The sequence below is a fragment of the Rhopalosiphum maidis genome, chromosome 1, assembly GCF_003676215.2.
Source record: "Rhopalosiphum maidis isolate BTI-1 chromosome 1, ASM367621v3, whole genome shotgun sequence".
NCBI lineage: Eukaryota > Metazoa > Arthropoda > Insecta > Hemiptera > Aphididae > Rhopalosiphum > Rhopalosiphum maidis.
The window spans coordinates 64,247,801-64,268,877 of NC_040877.1; the positions used below are offsets into that span (position 1 = coordinate 64,247,801).

The following is a 21,077-nucleotide window of genomic DNA, read 5'->3' on the forward strand; positions in this document are numbered from 1 at the left end:
AAAAAAATATATATTTTAAGGATGTGCAAATGCTCCTTCATGCCACTCTTCGATTACAAATGTACATAAATATTATACAACAATAAAACATTACTTTTTAATAGTTTTTATGCACTTTAATTACATTTAATGTAATAATATTGTTTTGATTAAATTTGGCAACAGGCCAATATATAACATATCTTACTAATTTTACTAAAGTTATTATTCAAAACAAATAAAAATAATTAATAATAACTATAGTCTACATTAAAAAATATACCTAAATTGTTAACAGTGTTAACACTGTTTAAGTATAATGTTATTTTTTATATGATGTGTTTTAAATTACGTACCTATGTCCAATGTCCCATATACAAAATATACAAATTGTATAGTTACGGGGCGCGTCAGATAGGCAATTCAGGTATATCGCGGTCATTCGGTTTTTTGAATCTCGTCAAAGAGTAATTTTGATCACTTAAGCAATGATGATCTTAATTTCCGAAATTTGTACATTATTGACCTATTCACCTATTGATATGTATTATGTATAACGTAGTCACATCACTACGTAGTACTTATTAACCCAAACTTTTTAACTTTAGTTTTTAGCTCATATATACACACACACATATGTATATATATAAATATAAAATTACGATAATTATTATTTTTGTATTTGCAATAATAATATTCAAAAAATTATTTATAAAATATGCGTGGATATTCAATAAATTTGTGAAGATTTTTTGCTGATTAGACGTCAATTTTTTTTTAACGAAGCATCGAATGGTTTTTAATGGTCCTAAGATGAACTTTTCATATCAAGTTTTGACTTTTTCTGGCCAAGTGATCACTTTCTGATTGTACTACTTGTACTTTGCATGATATATTATGATAAACGTCAATTTTTGCTGGCTGTGGGTTATCTAGTATTTTGTTGATTTCTGATATTTTATAGAAGGAGGGTATATTCATTTTATATATATTATTTCTAATTTACCTACTAAAATAGTAAAATTATATAAATAAATTTTAAATAAATTCCATCTGTTTACAAAATGAAAACAATAAGTAATAAGGATTACATAGAGATAAGTAGATATACAGGGCGATTCATAAAGCGTAAAACACTCATTATCTCAAAAAGTATTCACTTTATTCCAATTCTTTTTTTAAATATTAAGTTATTGTAACGAGTTGGCACAACGATTATCAGTTATCACCGATACTAAGGCACTATATATAGGTAGTAGGCACTACATCTCTAGTGCTCTAGTCGAACAATATCGAATTTATATTAATAGTTTCTGGTCAAAGGTCTTTGTAATTGATAATTATTATTATGACCAGTGCCGTAAACACCTTCAGTAGAGCGATCCGCGATCGAACGACACAGGCATTATAAAATACATTTAGAGGCACAACTTAAGTTTACAGTACTTACTGAATTGATCTGAAAAAATAATATGTTTTATCCTAGAGCATACAAATGATAATTGTTACGGTATCTACCGACTAGGTATAACACATTAACTCACAAAAACCACCCGACTTTGAGGAGCTCTATTTCGTCAACGAATTAACAAAAACTGAAAATTTGAACGTGATAATTCATAAGAAAATAAGCCTTACTAAATTATGACATTTCTAGTATGGATTGCCATTTGAAAATTAAAAGTTGATGGTGGTTTCAGGGATTGAAACCGATAAAATCGGTTTTCTAAAAAACCGGTTAAAATCCCAGTTTTTGCATTTTTGCATACAGTAACAGTAACCGAAACCAAAAGCTTTGAAACACCGGTTAGAAAACCGTTACTGAAAACTAAGATCTTAAAAAACCCAAAACCGAAACCATAGAAATAGAATTGAAAAACCGTTCAAAAACCAATTGAAATTTAAAACTAAAATCGGTTTCTTTTGATTTTATAAAGTTAATTATATTATTTATAATTCAAGTTAAAACGAGTATATTTATAAATATTATGTTCGAATTTATTATTAAAAATCCCGATGCTTTTACAGAGTATTACGAACCTACGAATATAAGGTATCCTATTTATATTTATTATTTTCTATTATTACTATACATATTGATTCAAGAATCCAGATTAAAATATAAATATCACAATTGTTATTTTATTCACCACTATGCGGCTATGCACGTCTATATTGTTCCTTATAATAATTTTGAAGTTTTTATAACTTGTGTATATTATTATAATTAAATATTAATGTCATTGAATAATGATCTCAACTATTTGTTGTATGCAAAAGGAAGTACAACATGTTAAAGTTAACCACACGAAAATAGTTCTGTTGAACATATACTTGTATGTAGACTAATTATACAAATCGGAGATATAATTTTAGGGCTTTAGTTAATAAATAATAAAAATCGGGTCTACAGCTATTAGGTAGAGGAAAATAAAATCAAAATTTAAAAAAAATCATTCCAAAAACCAAAACCACAAATTTCCAGAAACTATTCTTGAAACAATAAATTTGAAAAACCTTTTTTGAAACTGAAACCAACACCAAACAATTTGAAAAACCGATCTTAAAACTTAAACCAAAACCAGAAAATGTAGGAAACCGTTCTTAAAAACCGTAACTGTAACCGTTGAAATTTAAACGGTTTTGATCTCTGGGTGGTTTACCTAATAAATATAAGGGTGAAAAATATCAAACAATTATATAATTCTAGAACGGCATAGTTCTAAAATTTTGAAAAAAAAAAAATTGGAAAAAAGTAAATACTTTTGGAGATAATGAGTGTTTTACGCTTTATGAATCTCCCTGTATACAAAACATGAATCACACGAAGAGACCATTCATTAACAGAACCTGATAAAACTTATTACTTTTTCACTTTTTAATGAAGGGGTTTATATGGTTAATAGTTTTGAGAGAAAACTTTTATAGTGGCTCTGTGTTTGCTTGACGTTGAACGATCAATTTTTTCAAGTTATTATAATCTATCAACATGTATTCTAAGCCAAAACCTTAAAAACGACTGATTTTCTAAATATGATTTGATTATGAAATAATTTAGCGAAGGGAGAAAGTGTTATAGTTTAAATAGGAGCCCCTTCATACTGAATGTGGTCAAAGGCCTGGAATATATCTAGAAATACTTTAGGGTTTAATTATTTGCAAAATATTTATAATGACATGGACTTTTTTTTATTGTACACTTAAACAATGAATACACTCAAACATTGTCTCCTCGCACCCTTTAATTATTAAGCACTGTTGTCGGTTATCACGAATATCTCAGAAAAAATACTCATTAGTGCCAATTCATGATTTTCTTTAAATTCTGAGCGGGTCGTATTTAATTGCTAGCGATTACAAATCTAATTTTTTTAGAGTGCACCTAGAAATAGAATCAGAGTAACCAGACTACTGAGTCATTATGGTTGGCTGGTAAATTCTCAACAGAACTATCTTCCTAAGTGAGTACGCTCGATGCCCAATTAGTGAAAAATATGTCACCTTATTCCCTCCCCTCTGGGCGTCCATGGCAATACTAGAGAAAAAAGATTACTTAAGAAATGGAGGAGTACTGTAACAGCAGTCTCATAACATTAAATACAAAATAAAAATATTTAATGCATAAAATTCTGAAGAATAAATTATAATACGCAAATCAACTGAATGCTATAAGTCTGATTGTTTATTACTTTATTAGTTTTAAATAAAAATAATAATAATTAAAAAACTTAGTAATATTAGATATATAAAAAAAAATTAAGTAGATTAAGATATATCTAATAACTATATTTTATGATTAATAATAATATAACTGTTAGATACACTTACTAAAGATCTATTCATAAGTTCAAATTAATATAGTAAAATTCTATAGCTCAAATAATTGAAACATTAATACAATGTTTATTATTAAATATGTAATATTGAGAATCTTTAATACCTTAAAAAATAATTTAATTGTTCATTTAAAATTTAACAAAAATTTATTCAATAATTGCTGAAGAAACCATTTGATTGACACCACAAGATCCATCACCTCTGTAGAGCAAGTAGTAACCCTAAAATAAATATTACATTATAGTATTGTATATTATATAGTTCAAAGTTATACTCTAGTAAAACAATTAGTAAATAATAGTATGAACAAATACATGGCATTAAAGTAAAAACATAACATATTTTTTTCACGCTATTTGGACCATTATTTTAATTGTTAATAATAAGCATCATATAATTATTGATAAAATATTATGATTTATTATGAGCCTTAACTTTTACATCCCATTACCTGCATGCCCCATTTGTCTCCCCAACTGTTTTTAATGGTCCAAAACGGTAAAGTTGTATTTAAATAAGGATATTCTGAAAAAAAAACATATTTTAATATATCTGTATTTAACTTACTTTTTCTCCCCATCCAGGTCCCCAACTATTTTTAATTAACCAATATGGTAAATTTTTATGGGTATATTTAGTTCCTAAAATGAAAATATTAAAGGTTAACTTAAGTAATATTTTAATTTGAAAATTATCATTAAGATTATTTTATTTGTATACAATTGATTATTAATAATAAAATATAATGCAATAACTTACTGTGGACTCCATATCCAACAATGGCTACACCATGATCCAGTGATTTGGAGCTACATAATGCATGGATTGGATGTGATACACCACCCATATAAAACTGAAATAACAAAAATTATGCATTATACAAAATTGTAAGTCAGTCAAGAATGTAGTTAGTTAAAAAAAAACATTTTTAGTCATAGATTTAGAAAACAAGAAGAGTCACTTTATCATATAGTAGGTTGTTAATCTAACCTAAAATCTATCACTAAGTAGGTTTATATTATGGATATTTTAAATTTGAATGCAATAGAAAACAATTTTTAGCGGAGTCACTTTTGGTACATACAAATTTTCAGAATAGGGAGCACAGCTAATTGTCAACACGGATAATCAAGGAACTACTAAATAAATAATGGTAATGTTTGGTAAAAATTACAACTTTCAATAATTATTTGTTTTTGAATTTCAACAATGAAAAAATTGATTTTTTCCCCAGTTATTTCGAAAAGTACTGAGAAATATCTTTGAACCTTAAAGGAACAAATAAATGCATCCACTTTTCCACGAGAAACCTTTTTGAAATTTGAAGAATCAGAACATTTTCTTTTTTTTATTATAACTGTTTTCAGATACAAAAAACTCTGATATCATTACAAAACCAATATTATATACAGTAGAAACCGCTTTAAACACTTTGGGACCAAGGTGAAATGTATCAATTAACCGATTATTTCTAATAAGCGATTGGTTTGATTTGTACTATGAAAAAAGAATGAAAAATATGTGTATGTATAAATATTTATTATTTAACTATGTAAGTATATTGTATAATTAAAAAAAAGTATTTACAAATGTATGTATTTTACTATATTATTTAAAATATGTGTATCAAATTTTATTTTTATGCATTGAGTAACTCCATGACCATATTTTCATACGAGTAATGCTGCAGGACACTTAGAGCTTCTACAATTTGATTAACCGTACTTACGACAAAGCTGAACTACAAACAATACGCACAGAAAGAGCATTCTTATATGTATAGGTACTGTACTTATGATCAAGTACAATAAAAATAAACGTAACGACAGCAAAGATAAGATTAAAGTACATTAGTTATTGCCAAGGTCGACTGACCTTTGCCTAATTGTTTCAAATAATCTATGTGATGTTTTAATAATCCGATTTATTTTCAATGTTCTAATATACAGCCGATCTGTCCTGGGACATTTTGTTTCAATAACGGAATTGTATCAATTACCCGTGTTCCTAATAAGCGACTTCTACTGTACTTGTACATATATATTCTTCTAGTTAGAAGTTTTTTTACTTATACCAACATAGCATGAGGATTAATACAGGAATATATTACATTTTTAGAATAGACATTTTGTTCTTAGATTTATTGAAATTTAGATATAGATTATAAAGTAAAGAACATAATAAATAAAATACATAATTTCTTAGACTTTCAAATACCTCAAATTATAGAATGTTAAAATTTTATGTGATGTACCTGCATAGCATTAGCATTGACTCCGACAGATAGGGGACCATGTTTAACTAAAAATTTGGCAATATCTTCTTCATCAGTAGATACATTCACAGCTTTGGATATTGATACTTTCACTTCACCTTTTTTTAACTGGCAACCTTTACGATCTGCGTGACCTTCATAAGGATAATCAGACTCTGTCTCTAAGCCTCCTAAATTTTCTATGGCTTCAAATGCTTGAGTCATTAAGCCACCACCACATCCATTATCCAAATTATCACAGTCAACCAGTTCTATAAAAATAAAGCTAATATTAATAAAACAAAAACCCAATTTTGAAATACTTCATTTATAATTCATAAATTACCTTGTTCTGAGAGCGATAGAAGTGTTTTAGATTTTAAGGCATATTGTCCTTCAATATTGGCTATGGCCGAAAATGCCCAACAAGATCCACAAGCTCCCTAAAATTACAATTACAAATACAATTCACCATTTAATTCTTATTTTTTATTTTATGTAATCTATATTTGTACTAATTTTCAAACAATTTCTATAGTTTAAATGTAGAAGACGTAGACAACGAATACGCTAGGTACTATAGAACATTTATTGTAGCTTAAAATTATATAAAAACAATTTTTAAATACCTGATTTTTTACTGGTGTTACTGCATTGTAGTCTCTCCAATCAAATTCATTAGGAATAGAAGTATTTTGTGGAATGACTGCCATGGGTAATGACGGTAATGTGTTTTTACTTGACAATGATAAATCCAGACCCAAATACTTTTTTTTAAATTCATTTTCTATCAAAACATTAGTAAAATATTAAATTCTTATTATATTATTTAATTATGTCTGTAGTAACCACAAGTGAATTTGTTTAATTTTAAAAAATGAAAAAAAGATAGACATTTAAAACAATAAGTTTACTACAATATTTTAACTAGAAGTGCTTCAGAGCATTAAATGAAACTTCTTAAAGTTCCTAATAATTAAAATTTGGTCAAATATGTTAATAATCATTAGTTTTTTGAAATGTTGAAGTAATTTAAAGAAAGATTGAAACATTAAAAAAATACACATTGCCAATACAAGTTGTTACACATTTTTTTAAAAAGTTTTTTTGATGTTATTTATAATTAAATAATTTCAAAATTTAAAATATCGTTTCAGAACATGATAAAATGTAATTTTCAAAGATTATTTTTAAATTATATAATAAATTTACTTGTAAGATCTGCAAATTGCGTAGCTCCATAAATAGCACTTCCTTGTTCATGTTTTTGTAATAATTGTACTCTCTTCATATTAGCAGCAAATATTCGAAATCTTCTATTCTTTTCTTCAAGACTAGAATACATTTTATTATGTGTCGTAATAAAATTTTCAAAATTTGTCTTTAATCGTAATCGATCATCATTTTTCTTTGCAATTAATGTTTTCTAATAAAATAATAAAAACTGTTAAACAACTTAAAATTAAATAACATGTATTATAGTATCTTTTAAAATAAAATTAATTATAGTACACAGTGTATAAATATTTTTTAGGATTGATGAAAATAATGCAAATTCTTCAGTGATCTAATTAGTTTAGCATAATATTCAATAAATGAATAATAAAACAACATTCAAAAATGTAATATAAACTAAATTTAATTTAGGTTTAAAATGTAATTAACATGATTATTTAACATTAAATATCATGTGAACTTACAGAACTTGATATATCTATGTTGGTTTTATTTGGTGTATAACAATTGAATTTTAAAGTATTTTTGTTGTACTCCCATGCTTGTTCCCACACTTTTATATTACAAATTCTACATTTCTGAAAAAACATGAGTAAAAGTAGCAACAATTAAATTTTAATAACAGTTAAATATTCATAAATATTTTACAATAAATTTGTTTCAATGAATCTTAAGGGAAATAAACTTTCTTTTTCTTCAGATATGTTGTTTAAGAAAGAAGCTATTGGTAAAAAGAAATATAAAAATCACAAAATAAGATGAAATAACAAATAATAAAGAGGAAGCAACTATTATGCTAGTGCTTGTAAGTACTAATACTTTATCCTCATTCTATAAATGAACTTTCAATTTTTATTTAAAAATTAAAATAAAATAAATATATTTTAATATAAACATAAAATAATAGCCTCAATATTGTATCAGTTTATCAATATTTGTTGACAGTTGTTGAGTTAATATATAATATACATTTAAAAACTAAATTACTATCAAATTATTTATTAATTTGTTTAGTAGATTACCTTTTTATCAACTTCGCCTGTAGAATTCTCACATATTTCCAATTCAATATTATAGATAACTCCAGACACAATCTATAATATAAAGTTAATTGAGTTATTTAAGTTTTTATTCAAATAATTACATAACTATTAATAAAAGCTTTTTTTTTTTGTTTTTACTTGTTTGGATACATTTATAATTTTTGATAATATGTGTGGTTTGTTAGATCCTTCTTGTTTATCAATAGATAGTAAAGCGTAATCCACTATATCTTTAACTTTCTTATCATCAGTACTTAGATTTATTTTCGCTCCAAGATTTACATTTTCATGTATGTCCTAAGTAAGGTTAAATTAATAATATATTTTCTTTTCGCTTAGATATATTTTAAATTAATATTACTCTTTTAGTCACAGCTATATTAGAAAATGAAGCAAGTTCAGAAGGTCTAGAACAAGCTACTTTAGTCACATTTTTATTGTTCAACCATGATTGTTCCCATATGGTTACATCACATGAACGACAATTCTAAAAAAAGAAGTAATTATAAAAAATTAAATAATTTACCAAATTTTCAATGAAAATAAAATAAACATACTTTGTGATCCATAACAATATCCTTGCCATTTTTTGAATCTTTTTCACACACCAATAGTTTTATTTTATAATTTATTCCAGCTACAACCTAAAAGTTAAATAATTATGAATTAGTATTTTATCAAATATTTTTTAATAAAATTTAATGTTATACCTGACTTTTTGCAGATACAACTTTGATTAACCCCAAAGATCTTTTAGACATTGTTTGTTGTGTAATAGAATCTAAGGAAAATAGAGCCAGTTGTTTGATGTTCTCAGTATCAGCATTGATTTCATTGTAACCTCCCACTGGCGATGGCTAAAAACAATAAATTAGGTACTGTAATAAAACTTAGTTTCAAACTTAAATTTTATATGTAAAAAAATACAACTTTTGAAATATTACTAAGTTTTGTCCTGTGTTCTTATGGAGTTTGACTGTCTGGCTCTGGCAATGTGATTCATTTAAAAAGTAGGTTTAAGCGTCCCCAACAAATTTAATAAATATGTATAGGTAATTAAAATTAAATACATTTTTCTGTATTTAAAGTCAATAATGTGATACTTTCTTATTCATTTATATTAAAACTTTATTTGCTTAATATTTTCAAATATTATTAGCAGTTATAATCTATGAAATACAAAACTATAATAATATATTATTGCAGTAGAATTCTTAAAATATGGCCTCCTATTAAATATGTTCACTTTATAGAGAAATAATTTTTCTACTTATAAAAAGAGGCCAATTTAATAAAGCGTTGTCAGATTTGTAAAATTGTATTGCTAAATTTTATTTTTTATTTTATCCATGTAGTAGTTATAACTCAATAATTTTTACAAATCATGTAACTAATAAAATACAAAAATGCTTGAACAAAATTAATTATTGTACAATAATTAAGTGATAGGTACTAGCATTTAATGAACTTTCACATTTTTAAATTATATTTAATACAATTGTAATCTTTAATTTGTAAATATTTATTATTTAATATAAAATATGTCTCGTTTTGCAAAAAAAAAATTTAATTATCAAATTTTTGCAGAATGAAACTTATACTAGATATTGCTCTCAATAAATCTAAATGAATATGATTCTCTATATTGTTATACTAATATCTAATACAATTACGAAGTCATAATGAATTTGAAATCAAAAATCAAATATATATAAATTATTGTTCAATTTAAAAACCTTAATTCTTATTTGAAGTATAAATTCATTAAACATATTTAATATTTTCCATACATATAAAACCTAAAATGGGTTTTATTGTTAAAAAAAATTATAAATTATATTTAGCCACTTAACTTAATCAACACTAAGCTTTCTTTTAAAACCTAAAACATACCACAGAGCAAGTTTTAAACATAGTCTCATTAATTTCCTGCAATTTGCCTAATATCCTAGAAAATTAAGCAATTAATAGAACTACTATAGTATATGTATGGAGTCACCTTAAGTTTTTAAATCAAATTTTTTAATATAATATACAATATTCATTAAAGTTTAAAAAAGTAGGAGTAGTAAGACAAAGAAAATTATGTAACTATGATAAACACTTGAAACACTATCAATTTAACAATAAAGTTTTGACATACGGATAAAAAATTATTAAACAAATAGTTGTATTATTATTATTATTAGTAGTAGTAGTAGTAGTAGTAATAGAAGTAATAAAAGTTTTTCTTTTAGAAAAAACTGCGTTGGTTTTATCATATCAATGTAATATTAGTTCTAAAAAATGTTCTGGTCTTAATATGTTCATAGTTATAATCAGGGTTTGGATTTTATAGCACCAATAATATTGAAATATGCGCTATAATATTATCAAAACAACCTTTAAATATGCCCTAAAAATATTAAAAATAGCAAAAATTTTAAATCGAAATTTAATTATATTTATAAAATAATTTTATGAAATTATACATTTATAAAAAAAACTAATACTATCTTATGTTACAGTTTCAAAAAACTTATATGTACTGATATACCTACGTTTTACATTGAATGATGACATCTTTTGTATGTAAATATTAAAAATGTAGAAATTTTTCTTTTAGAGTCACATAAATGAATACTATTTTTCATTCAATATAAACAAAAGTTACGAAAAATACAAAATAAAGCATTATTATGTATATCAGCAAAAAATATCATTAAAAATCTAAAATACTTAAAATATGCAAAAAAATACCAAAATAAAATTTCATATTAGGAGCCCCTGGTGCATAAAACAAATTAATAGCCAACTCTGCTGTTTTTATCTATATACAATAATAAGTAGAATATGCTACAAAATCCAAACCTTGGTTATAATAAATTATAATTCATTAATCTAGATCAGCGGTTCCCAAACATTTTTTTCCGCGGTGCCTTATTTTGGACCCAATTTAGCCATGGTGCCCTGCTGTGAATAACACGAAAGACAAAACAAAAAAAATACTCATTGATAACCAATTTTACGTAGACCGCGGTGTCCCTAGGGCACTGCAGTGCACATTTTGGGAACTGCTGACTGCTGATCTAGATAAATAGTTTTATTACTTTTACAATAATTATTATAAAATAAAATTTAATTGACAGACAAAGTTGGGAAAAATAATAAATTAAATTTTAATAAAAAGTTTAATCATTTAAATACAGACAGTGCGAAATTAACAAGGTATTAGGTAGAGTTTAAGGATTTTTAACATTTGATTATAGCTACAGCTACTATATGATTTAATAATTTGGTTCATTTATATTTTCTAGTAATGTTTGTACTAATTTGTTATTATCATTACCACCAAACACTCATAACCGGCCTATATTTTAAGTGGCCTACCGAGTTTTACTCGGTAATTCGTTAAGCCACTTCCGCCCTGAATATAGAAAATATTTGAATGTTTTTATTTTATTACTTCATTTCATATTTATTCAACAATAATCATAAATTATGAACTAAAATGGATTTATTTTAAATAATCTATAATATAAATAAATCTGACAAAACAAAGATATTTCTTAATTAAATTATAAAACAATGCTTTAACAAGTCACAAGTCTACAACCTCAATAATGACAGTACTTTTCATACAATTTTTATCTTTCTTATATTCTATACTAATATTTGTTGGTAAAAAAACCTTTTTTTATTTTATTTTGATGTTTTGAAATTTTTTGATTCTGATATCTGTAAAAATTACATTGATTATAATTATTAAATTTTCATTTTTTTAGCCATTAAATTTTGAAATAAGTTCTTACAGAAAAACTCTTTTTAGTGTATAGTACGCTAAATATGATTCCCAATTCAGATGTTTTTGTACCTAGTTTTAAATTTGCAAATATCTTTTGAAAAATCATTTATTTTGTTTCAATATTTTGATCAGATGTATAAATATTTTTATTGATATCAGAAATATTTAAACTTGCTGTTAATTTCTATGAATATAAAACAAATTAATAGTTTCTTTATTCAAATGGAAAATAAAATTTGTTTAACCTCTGGAGCAGGAATATAAATACGAGAATCGTGTAAAACACATGACATTTCTACAGCTTTATATGTATTGTTTTCTGTCTTATTAATTTTAACTTGACATACATCACAAACCTTAAAACAAAAAAAATTGTTTGTAATCCCAAGAAAAATTTAACACATAAAAACTCACAAAAAAATCATTTATTGATATTTTTTTTTCAGGATGATTTTCTATTTCTTTTTTCTGATTTAAATCATTAAAACGACATGCTGTTATTTCTATTTTGTTTTGATTTGAAGTCTGTAATTTCAAATTTAAATTTTATAGTCTTATTTTTAATTATTTTTAACCTTACATGTGATATATTGCCAATTTCTTCAACTTCAATTAATTTATGCCCATAATCTGAAAATCCTTCCATTGATTGCATTGCAATATCTGATAGTTGTTCTATAAATTTATTATTCTCAATCTACAATAGAATAATTTAGGAGTGTAATGGGTAGTATAGTAACAATCATCAAAATTAATGTTTAAAACAATCAAAAGGTTGATATTCAATAATGGTATTCTTACTTATTTTCTTCTTTTAAATTACATAATTATGCAAAAATATAATAAATTATTTGTTACAATAGTTAATACTATAGTCAAAAAACATTTAGGCCCACGGGATATATTTCAAATAGCTTCTTCTTTTTTTTTTTTTGTTAAATATAAAGGCTTATACATCGATGTTTTAGCAAACCTGGCGTAAACATAATGATTTTTGTTTTTTTTGCATACAGGCGAAAAGATTGTATAATTACAGGCTATAAAATAATTGATATAAATAATTATTTGTCTATTTTACCATCAATACAGTTAATAAGAAAAAATAATAATTTTAAAACTGTATTTTTATTATGTTTTTTTAGAACAGGAAGTATAATATGGCTTTTAAAGTTTTAGGGCCAAATATATAAGCACCAATTGATATTTATATAAATCTAGATCTATTGAACCTATAGGACTACTTATTAACAATAAATCCTTCATAAGATTTTAATTATATTTTTATAAAACATAATAAACTACCAATTCAAATTATTTTTAGAAACCTGGTTTAAATTTTAAAAATAACTGCAAAAATAAGATATTAATATATTCAGTTTTATAAATTATACTTTTATTTAGCAGCTACCATGAGTGAATTAGAGATAAAATGAAAGGTATACTCAGTGCTAAACTCAAGGTAGCTACTAAAGAAGGATACTTTAAAAAATATATTAATAAAAACTGCTTTATTTTGTTTTTAAAAATATAATAAAATATAGTACCGATACATATTCATCAATTTAAACATCCATAAAAATATAGTGTAACATAATATTAATTTCCAAGTTTCTACTTACCACATTATAATATTCTTATAAGTATATTTATATCTATCTATCTAAGCTTAAAATACTAAAAATAAATACTACTATACACAAATTATTTCTTATATTGATTAACACCTTTTTTTTTTAGTATTTAACTAGGAAATTTTAGGTAAGGGTTTCTGGATTCCTAGACAGCTTCCTATTTTGCTTAGGTGGAAATTTGGTACTAGGTATACTAAATATAAATAGTAACTATTAGAGATCAACTTTTTTAAAGTAATAAAAATTTGAAGAACAAACTAGTCTAAATTTTAAATTAAAAATATATGAGTAAACTAAATACAAATTGGCACACTATGGTGATCATACAATAAGGGGACAAACAAATAACCAATTCCAATAACCAACCAAAATATATTATTATATTACTTAACATTTCTATTTTTATTTAATCCAAAAATATAAAAGGTCAAAATATAGTATATTTCAAAGTTCAGTCAGTAATTATAAAGATAAAAATAATTGAAAAATAAAAGAAATAAGAATCATTAAGTAATCGCATAATTAATGTAATTTTCACTTCTTATGTTAAATATTATCTATTTATCTATTTCTAAGCCAAGATGCAAGTGAGTAGTGGCCTTTGGTTAGTAGAGTATTTTATCAATAACAAGTAGTTGATAAGTTAAAATCAACATTTAATTGTAAGGTGAATAAAGTAAAAATATAATAACCTAGAAAAGTTTCATATTTTTAGCGTAAATTATATTCTTTTTTATTTAATTATTATTTTTCTTAAAACACTTTGCATAGAAATACATTTTAAATTTAACTTTGATAATAAAATATATTTTATAATATAATATAAATCAAATAAGTAAAAAATATAAATTTTTTTTGTTATATTTTACAAATAATTAAATATCTGAAAATATTAGATTCCTACTCATTCCGTTTTATGTTACTGACTCTATTACTAGTACTAATTATAATTGTTTATCTAAAATACATTTTTATCAAATAATTTTAATTGTACGTTATAAAAAAATAAATAAAACTATTACAATTTACAATGAAATCAATAAATTTTAATTAGGTAGTAACAAGTTTATTGTTATTTATTATTATGTAATATAATATTATATGAAGTGGCGAAGTCAAAATAGGGCAAAACTCAGAAATAAGCAGACATAAAATCATATTTTGCTACAATTCAGCCTATACAACATTTGTTACACTTAAGTTTGTTTAAATAAAAGCCAAAAATAACATTTCCTCTATGTACTGGTAGCACTAAATTTGGTAAAGTTTGACTTTTGCTAGTAACCATGCCGTGGGGGGCCCCAGGCGCATGGTTTAAAGGAGCGCTAAAAAATTGAAATGCTTAATGATAAATAAAATAGGGGTGAATATTTTTAATTTTGCCCTGGACACCAAATATTAACAGTACGGCTCTGCATGTACATTAAATTAAAATTTGTATCTACTGATTAAATCTAGTCATTTATTGATGTAATTTACTTAACAAGGTTAAAGCTCAAAACAAAAATTAATTTAAAGTATTAAATACTTAGTTTAAAATAACTAATTACTTTTTACAATTTTACATCACTAATGAGTAAAACATAAGACAAAAACCAAATATTATTATTATTTAATTTTAGTAAATTATTACAACTAGCAGCTATTTAGACAATAATTAAAAATAATTGTTTGAATTAATTAAAAATATACATAAATTTATTAGTGACATATAAACATTTTGTATTTTATCATATAGCCATATCCACCACCATAAGAACATAATATTGAATCTAAGTCGATAGCTAAATGTAAATTATCATGGATAATGGACAATTGGCACCTGTATGCAAACAATTGAACTATTCGTACACATCATTTATTATGATTAAAATGGGGCTTTAATGATTCGTGTTAAACTTTTTTTTTTAATTTCAGTAAGATCAATTTATAAAGAATCTTGATTTAATTTTCAAGTCATAGTTATAAAAATTAAAAATTCTATGCATTTTAGCATTGAAATCAGATTAAGATATCTTAATATGTTTTCTTAAAATCCAACATATATTTTTTTCTATTTATTTATTTGAAAAAGCATAATAAGTTGTTGAATACAATATTATTACATTTTTAGAGCCAAATTTGTTTTAAAATTGTTATTAGGATCTAAAGAAGATAAAACAAGGAAACCAAACTCTTTTTTTTAAATTGATTATCAGTATTCAATAAATATTAATTAAATAGGTCTTTTTAGAATGAGAAACAGTTTGATTTAAATACCTTCAATGGCGTTTTTAAAATATTCTATTATTCAAGCGATAATTGACCATATACCCACAATTTTAACAATTATCTGATTTAATATTCTACATAGATAGTTTTGAACTAAGAAAAAATATGGTAATGAGATTGAGTAATTGCTAGGATCAAAATTTTAGATACCTAAAAAACAAATTAATTTTGATTTCTTAAGAAAAATTTAAAAAATCTATATCAAGGATTAAATGAAGTTCTTTATTTAGTGAATTATAGATTTCACTGTTCACTTAAAATTGAAATCAATAAATATACATAAAATTGTGCAATAAAAATAACAAATTCAAAATTCAAAAAAATACATGCAAGTATAAAGTGAAATACAAAAAAAATTTTCACATCTTTATAACTATTTTGTCATTTTAAATGCACATAAATTTTTAATTACAAATCAATTCCACTATTAATATACTAACCTTGTGATTTTGGGCGGAAACATTTTCTCCAAGTAAAACAATGAAAAGACAAAATCCTAGAAATAGAAATTTCATCTTGATTCCTTAGACTTTGATAATTGTAGTGATTTTAAAACATTGATGAATAAGAAGAAATAACGAACTGTAGGTGCAAACAAAACAATCTAACAAAGTAAATGTGTACTGCGTCTTAGAATTTAGAAATTAAATATAAAAGTATTTTGTTGTTGTGACTTGTGGTGTAACTTTTAAGATAATAACTACTATGCGTATATTAATAATATAATATTATGTCTATATACAGTTGTACTCTTTATCTGTGTATGAACATTGAACGGTCGATATAAAAAAGATCAACTACTGATAACACGAATAAAACAATAACAACAATGTTATTATTATATCTTTATTTATTTGATTGCAACTGGAAATAACATCAACAATAATAATTTTTTTATATTTCAGCATTTATACCACGATTAAATATAGTATCTTTAATCGTGATTTATACCTTTAATTTTTATACAATAAAGAACTTAAAAGAAACAGGAACACAAATTGTTGAAGAAGCAGGTTGTACTTTGGCACCCCTATTTTTCTTTGTCATAAAATTTACAAACAGTTTAATGATTATAGGGAAAGTAGGTAGGTGTAAGTAGTTTAATTGTGGAAGGATGTAAATAAGGGCACCGTCGGTTTAAAAAAAAAAATAAATTATATTCTAACAAAAAAAACCTTCAAGTGCATATTTTAGATTCTGAACGGAGTGATGAATGTATTGATTTTACAATGATATGTTTTTTTATTTTTGTGTCTGTCATCACGGTTTGGAATAGTAACAGTGCCAGGGGCGGATTTACGCATAGTCAACATAGACATGTGCCTAGGGTTCAACATCTTTCGGGGCACCGCAATTTTTCAGTATATTTCTACTTTTATTTATTTAATATAATAGTCTTGTAATACCTTGAGGCGGAAAAATGGTGAGTCCGTCCCTGAATAGTGCTTTGATTTTTGACTTCTGCCCCTTTTTGAAAGGAGATTGAATCTAGTTGGTACTTTGGGGGTCAAAAGTAAAAAATGTACAGTAGTTTCTAAAAACGTCATGAAAAACCCTAAAAAAAATAACAGAAAAACGGGAATTTTTACGCATAACCACTTTTTGACAAAATCGATTTTTTTATTTTGCCCCAACTCAAAAACGAATCATTGTAAATACTTGACATTTTTATAAAATGTTTATATTAACGTTATCTATTTACGATTTAATTTTTAAAATATTTAGAATTTTTTTAAACTATTTATAGGCCATTGAAATTTTTTTTCTTGAAATGCTGATAAAAAAATTTAGCTTTCCAAAAAATCTTTAAAATTTAATACAAGGTTTATTATAAGTTGTTATTGTTGTAGTAAAAAAAAAAATTAAAAATCGTTAGTCACAATTTTTGTTTATAATAAGCATTTAAAGTTCCAATGTTTACAAAATCGCGAAAATTTGCAAGGAATTTTGAAGTTGAAAATTCGTACAATTTTTGTAATTTATTATATCTAAGGTTAAAAAACCCAACACAAGGTTCTCCATCTCCAAAACTTTTTCTTCAAATAACTGTAAAAAAAAAACTCCATCGTCAACATAAAAAAAATTTTATGAGCGTATGAAATTTATTTTTTTACGAAATCCATTATAAAATGACGATATATTACAATTTAAATGTAGGTAATAATATAGTATATCCTACTAATTATCCTAGACTGACAAATAATCTCCGCTCAGAATCGTTTTTCGTATACAATGATACCTGTCATTGCATTAAAATTCAACACATCCATTATAATGACTTACTTATCTCCATCTCTACTATATAGCAGAGCGATATCCACTTGCCCACCTTTTTTTTTTGCACTATACATTCTATTTACGTATAATAGACCTAAATATATTGTTGTGTATAATTTAGTTTAGGTCATGATTGATATTTAATAAACCGACTATATTATAATGGTCAGTGAATTATAGGTCTATTAGATCTACAATATGTTAGTATTATATGGATTCGATTATCTATAAACTTAAATTATTATCAAAATACATAAATATTCCTACTAAAATTTTTTTGTCCCGATATAGTTTTGAAAATATTCATTTCATAAAAATTTAAAATTTACGAGCTAATTTTTTTTCGATAATCAATGTTTTGTATATTTATTTTTGAGAAAAAATGCTTGAAAATTTAATACAATGTTACTTAAAAGTTATTTTTACTGTAATTTCAAAATATTGAAAACAAATTATTATAAGTGATAAAAGTTGAAATTTTTACAAAATTTTTATAAATTATGAAATTTATTACGCAATTAAAATTCATAACATTATTAATTTTAATATCTTTGGACTAAACATTTTGTATAAGATTCCTCGAAATTTATACTAGTAGATGCTTACAGATATTGAAAGTACATAAACAAAACTATTTTATAATTGTTAGTAAACTATCTACTGATAAAAAGTATTTAGAAAATAAATTGGAAACTCATATAGTCAGATACATCTACTAAAGATTATTATATTTATATGTTAATATTCAGTATATGGTAAAATTGTTTACCAATATCTTAAACTTCAATAAGTTACCATATACGCTATTTGAGAGGGCGCAAGAGAAAAAAAAATGTTATTCATAACTTGTACTTTATTTGAATAAAATAAAAACTATATTTAATTTATTTTTACATTTATTATTTTATAACTTATAAGGCATACTTCTTTAATACATTAAATTGGAAAATATAATTGATCTAATATCTATATACTATAATACAAAAATTTGTTAAACAAAATAATAATACTGCAATACAAAATATTAATAATTTACAAAATGTTGATTAATATAGAATACATTTATTAATATAATATGGATAATGATGTTGAGAGAGGGCATTTTCTGTGTCATATATTTGTAAAATACACATTGGATATTTACTTTTTATTAATGTAAAAAATATTTATTTAATTTTTTGTTTTAATATTTTAAGACTCAATTATTATATAATTAAACAATAAAAGTAATTACATGAATTAAGAAAACTTTAAGTTAGAAAGCTGATTAAAATCAATTATTATATTAAAAATAATATTTTATACCTTAGGTGTTGTTACATTGGATCCCAAAAACCTGGAGGTGTTGGAGCATGATGTTGATGTTTAACAGAACGATGTCTTGAAAAGTGATTCATGGCATTTTTTGCGTCTATAGGATTATCATTATTTTCTTCATAAAATTTGCAACAGTCTTTACAATCCCAACCATTTAATAATTTTCGTTCATTATGTTTTCTAACAGGATCTTCTTTAAATTTGTAATTTGGTAAATCATTTTTTTTATCATTTAGACCAGGAATGATATCAAAACTGTCTAATAAATCACTATTAGGAATTTTGCTTTGTTTTTTAAGTGTTGTTGCATTATTTAATATACTCATTGATATATTGATAGGACTACAATTGGTTTCATCATTTGATTGAATGTGATTTTCAGTTTTATCATGTGAAATACTAGTTTCTTTTAATTTTAAAGTATTTGTTTTTACTATAGATAATATATTTTTACTAGGATTCATCATTTTATTAAAATTACTCGAAAATGTATTATCCAAATCATTTAGTTGTGTGTTATAAATTATATTTGTTTCACGTATATCTTTAGTTGTATTATTTTTGAAATTAAACATTTCAGGACTAAGCGAACTAGAAGAATTTAATATAGATATTTTAGGTGTTGGACTACTGAAAGTAGTAATATCCATTTTTACCTTTTCCTTTTTTGGTTGAAGCAATAAAGTTGTTTGTTTGGATTTCTTTAATAAATCTGAAGGATTTCCATCACGCTTAACTTGTAATTTCCAAAAATTATTTAATTTATCTTGAGATTTTATTTTGTTTTCTTTTTCAGATTTTTTTTTAATACTTTCATTAAATTCAGTTTTATCTTTAAGAGATAATTTTAGAGGTGAATATGATGAATATAATTTTCTTTTTTTAGCATGTTGAGTATTTTTGTTTGAAAGCGATAAAATCCATTGAGCCAATATATCCACAGCAGACAAATCTTGGTCAGTACTAAAATTTAACAAACTTGCTAATGTTTTAACTTGTTCATTAATTTGTTCTAATTTAATTTTCAATTTAGAACAAACACAATGCAAATCATTAGTTTCAATTTTTGACATATTAGTTATTGTCATCGTTTTAATAAATGTACATACATTTTGGCAAACATCTGTTAACATTTTAACATGGACCTCACCTTCATTTTGAATATTCATTTTTTCAAACAAAATTTAACGGTGGACAAATGCTATTTAGCAATATTATAGTTACCCGATGTTAATTAGCACAAATTTTAATATTAAACTGGAGACTATATGATTATGATTCGTGAAAAATGTATTTAATTATTAATTACAACAAGATAACATTCAAATGAAAATATATAATATGGTTTATTTTAAGTCATACTACTAATAATAATATAATTATAATATTATATAAATTATATTATACCTATTTATTATTATTATTATAGTGTCACAGAATAAATGTAT

The 21,077-nt window shown here is 24.2% G+C and overlaps 2 protein-coding genes across 6 annotated transcripts; both read right to left on the reverse strand.

Moving 5' to 3' along the window:
* Positions 1–3,744: 3,744 nt before the first annotated feature.
* On the reverse strand, positions 3,745–16,735 carry LOC113550633 (cathepsin L-like). 5 transcript variants are annotated; one of them, XM_026952588.1, is made up of 15 exons: positions 16,476–16,735; positions 12,714–12,830; positions 9,060–9,206; positions 8,907–8,993; positions 8,711–8,836; positions 8,500–8,646; positions 8,329–8,400; positions 7,771–7,884; positions 7,283–7,496; positions 6,700–6,857; positions 6,417–6,513; positions 6,071–6,342; positions 4,576–4,669; positions 4,384–4,457; positions 3,745–4,037 (listed from the first exon to the last, which is right to left on the reverse strand). In XM_026952588.1, exons 1-15 carry the CDS (start codon positions 16,548–16,550, stop codon positions 3,963–3,965), a joined length of 1,869 nt encoding a protein of 622 aa, XP_026808389.1. In that variant the 5' UTR covers positions 16,551–16,735; the 3' UTR covers positions 3,745–3,962. The 5 variants fall into 5 exon arrangements, with proteins under 5 accessions (XP_026808389.1, XP_026808387.1, XP_026808390.1 ...); XM_026952586.1 differs by having other exon boundaries at positions 8,488–8,646; XM_026952587.1 differs by lacking the exon at positions 4,384–4,457 and adding an exon at positions 4,268–4,341 and having other exon boundaries at positions 3,882–4,037; positions 8,488–8,646.
* Positions 16,736–18,023: 1,288 nt separating this feature from the next.
* On the reverse strand, positions 18,024–20,940 carry LOC113548895. The gene is made up of 2 exons (XM_026949995.1): positions 19,618–20,940; positions 18,024–18,081 (listed from the first exon to the last, which is right to left on the reverse strand). Exon 1 carries the CDS (start codon positions 20,796–20,798, stop codon positions 19,629–19,631), a length of 1,170 nt encoding a protein of 389 aa, XP_026805796.1. The 5' UTR covers positions 20,799–20,940; the 3' UTR covers positions 18,024–18,081; positions 19,618–19,628.
* Between the last annotated feature and the right edge of the window lie 137 nt (positions 20,941–21,077).

What these genes read in the sequence shown, in the direction of transcription:
- LOC113548895 (XM_026949995.1), bottom strand. Translation starts at nt 20,798, where the DNA reads ATGAATATTCAAAATGAAGGTGAGGTCCATGTTAAAATGTTAACAGAT.
- LOC113550633 (XM_026952586.1), bottom strand. Translation starts at nt 16,550, where the DNA reads ATGAAATTTCTATTTCTAGGATTTTGTCTTTTCATTGTTTTACTTGGA. An exon ending in TTTCCGCCCAAAATCACAAG is followed by an intron (nt 12,831 to 16,475) that starts GTTAGTATATTA and finishes ATTCTATTGTAG; the next exon opens with ATTGAGAATAATAAATTTAT. An exon ending in TCAATGCTAATGCTATGCAG is followed by an intron (nt 4,670 to 6,070) that starts GTACATCACATA and finishes TTGTTATTTCAG; the next exon opens with TTTTATATGGGTGGTGTATC.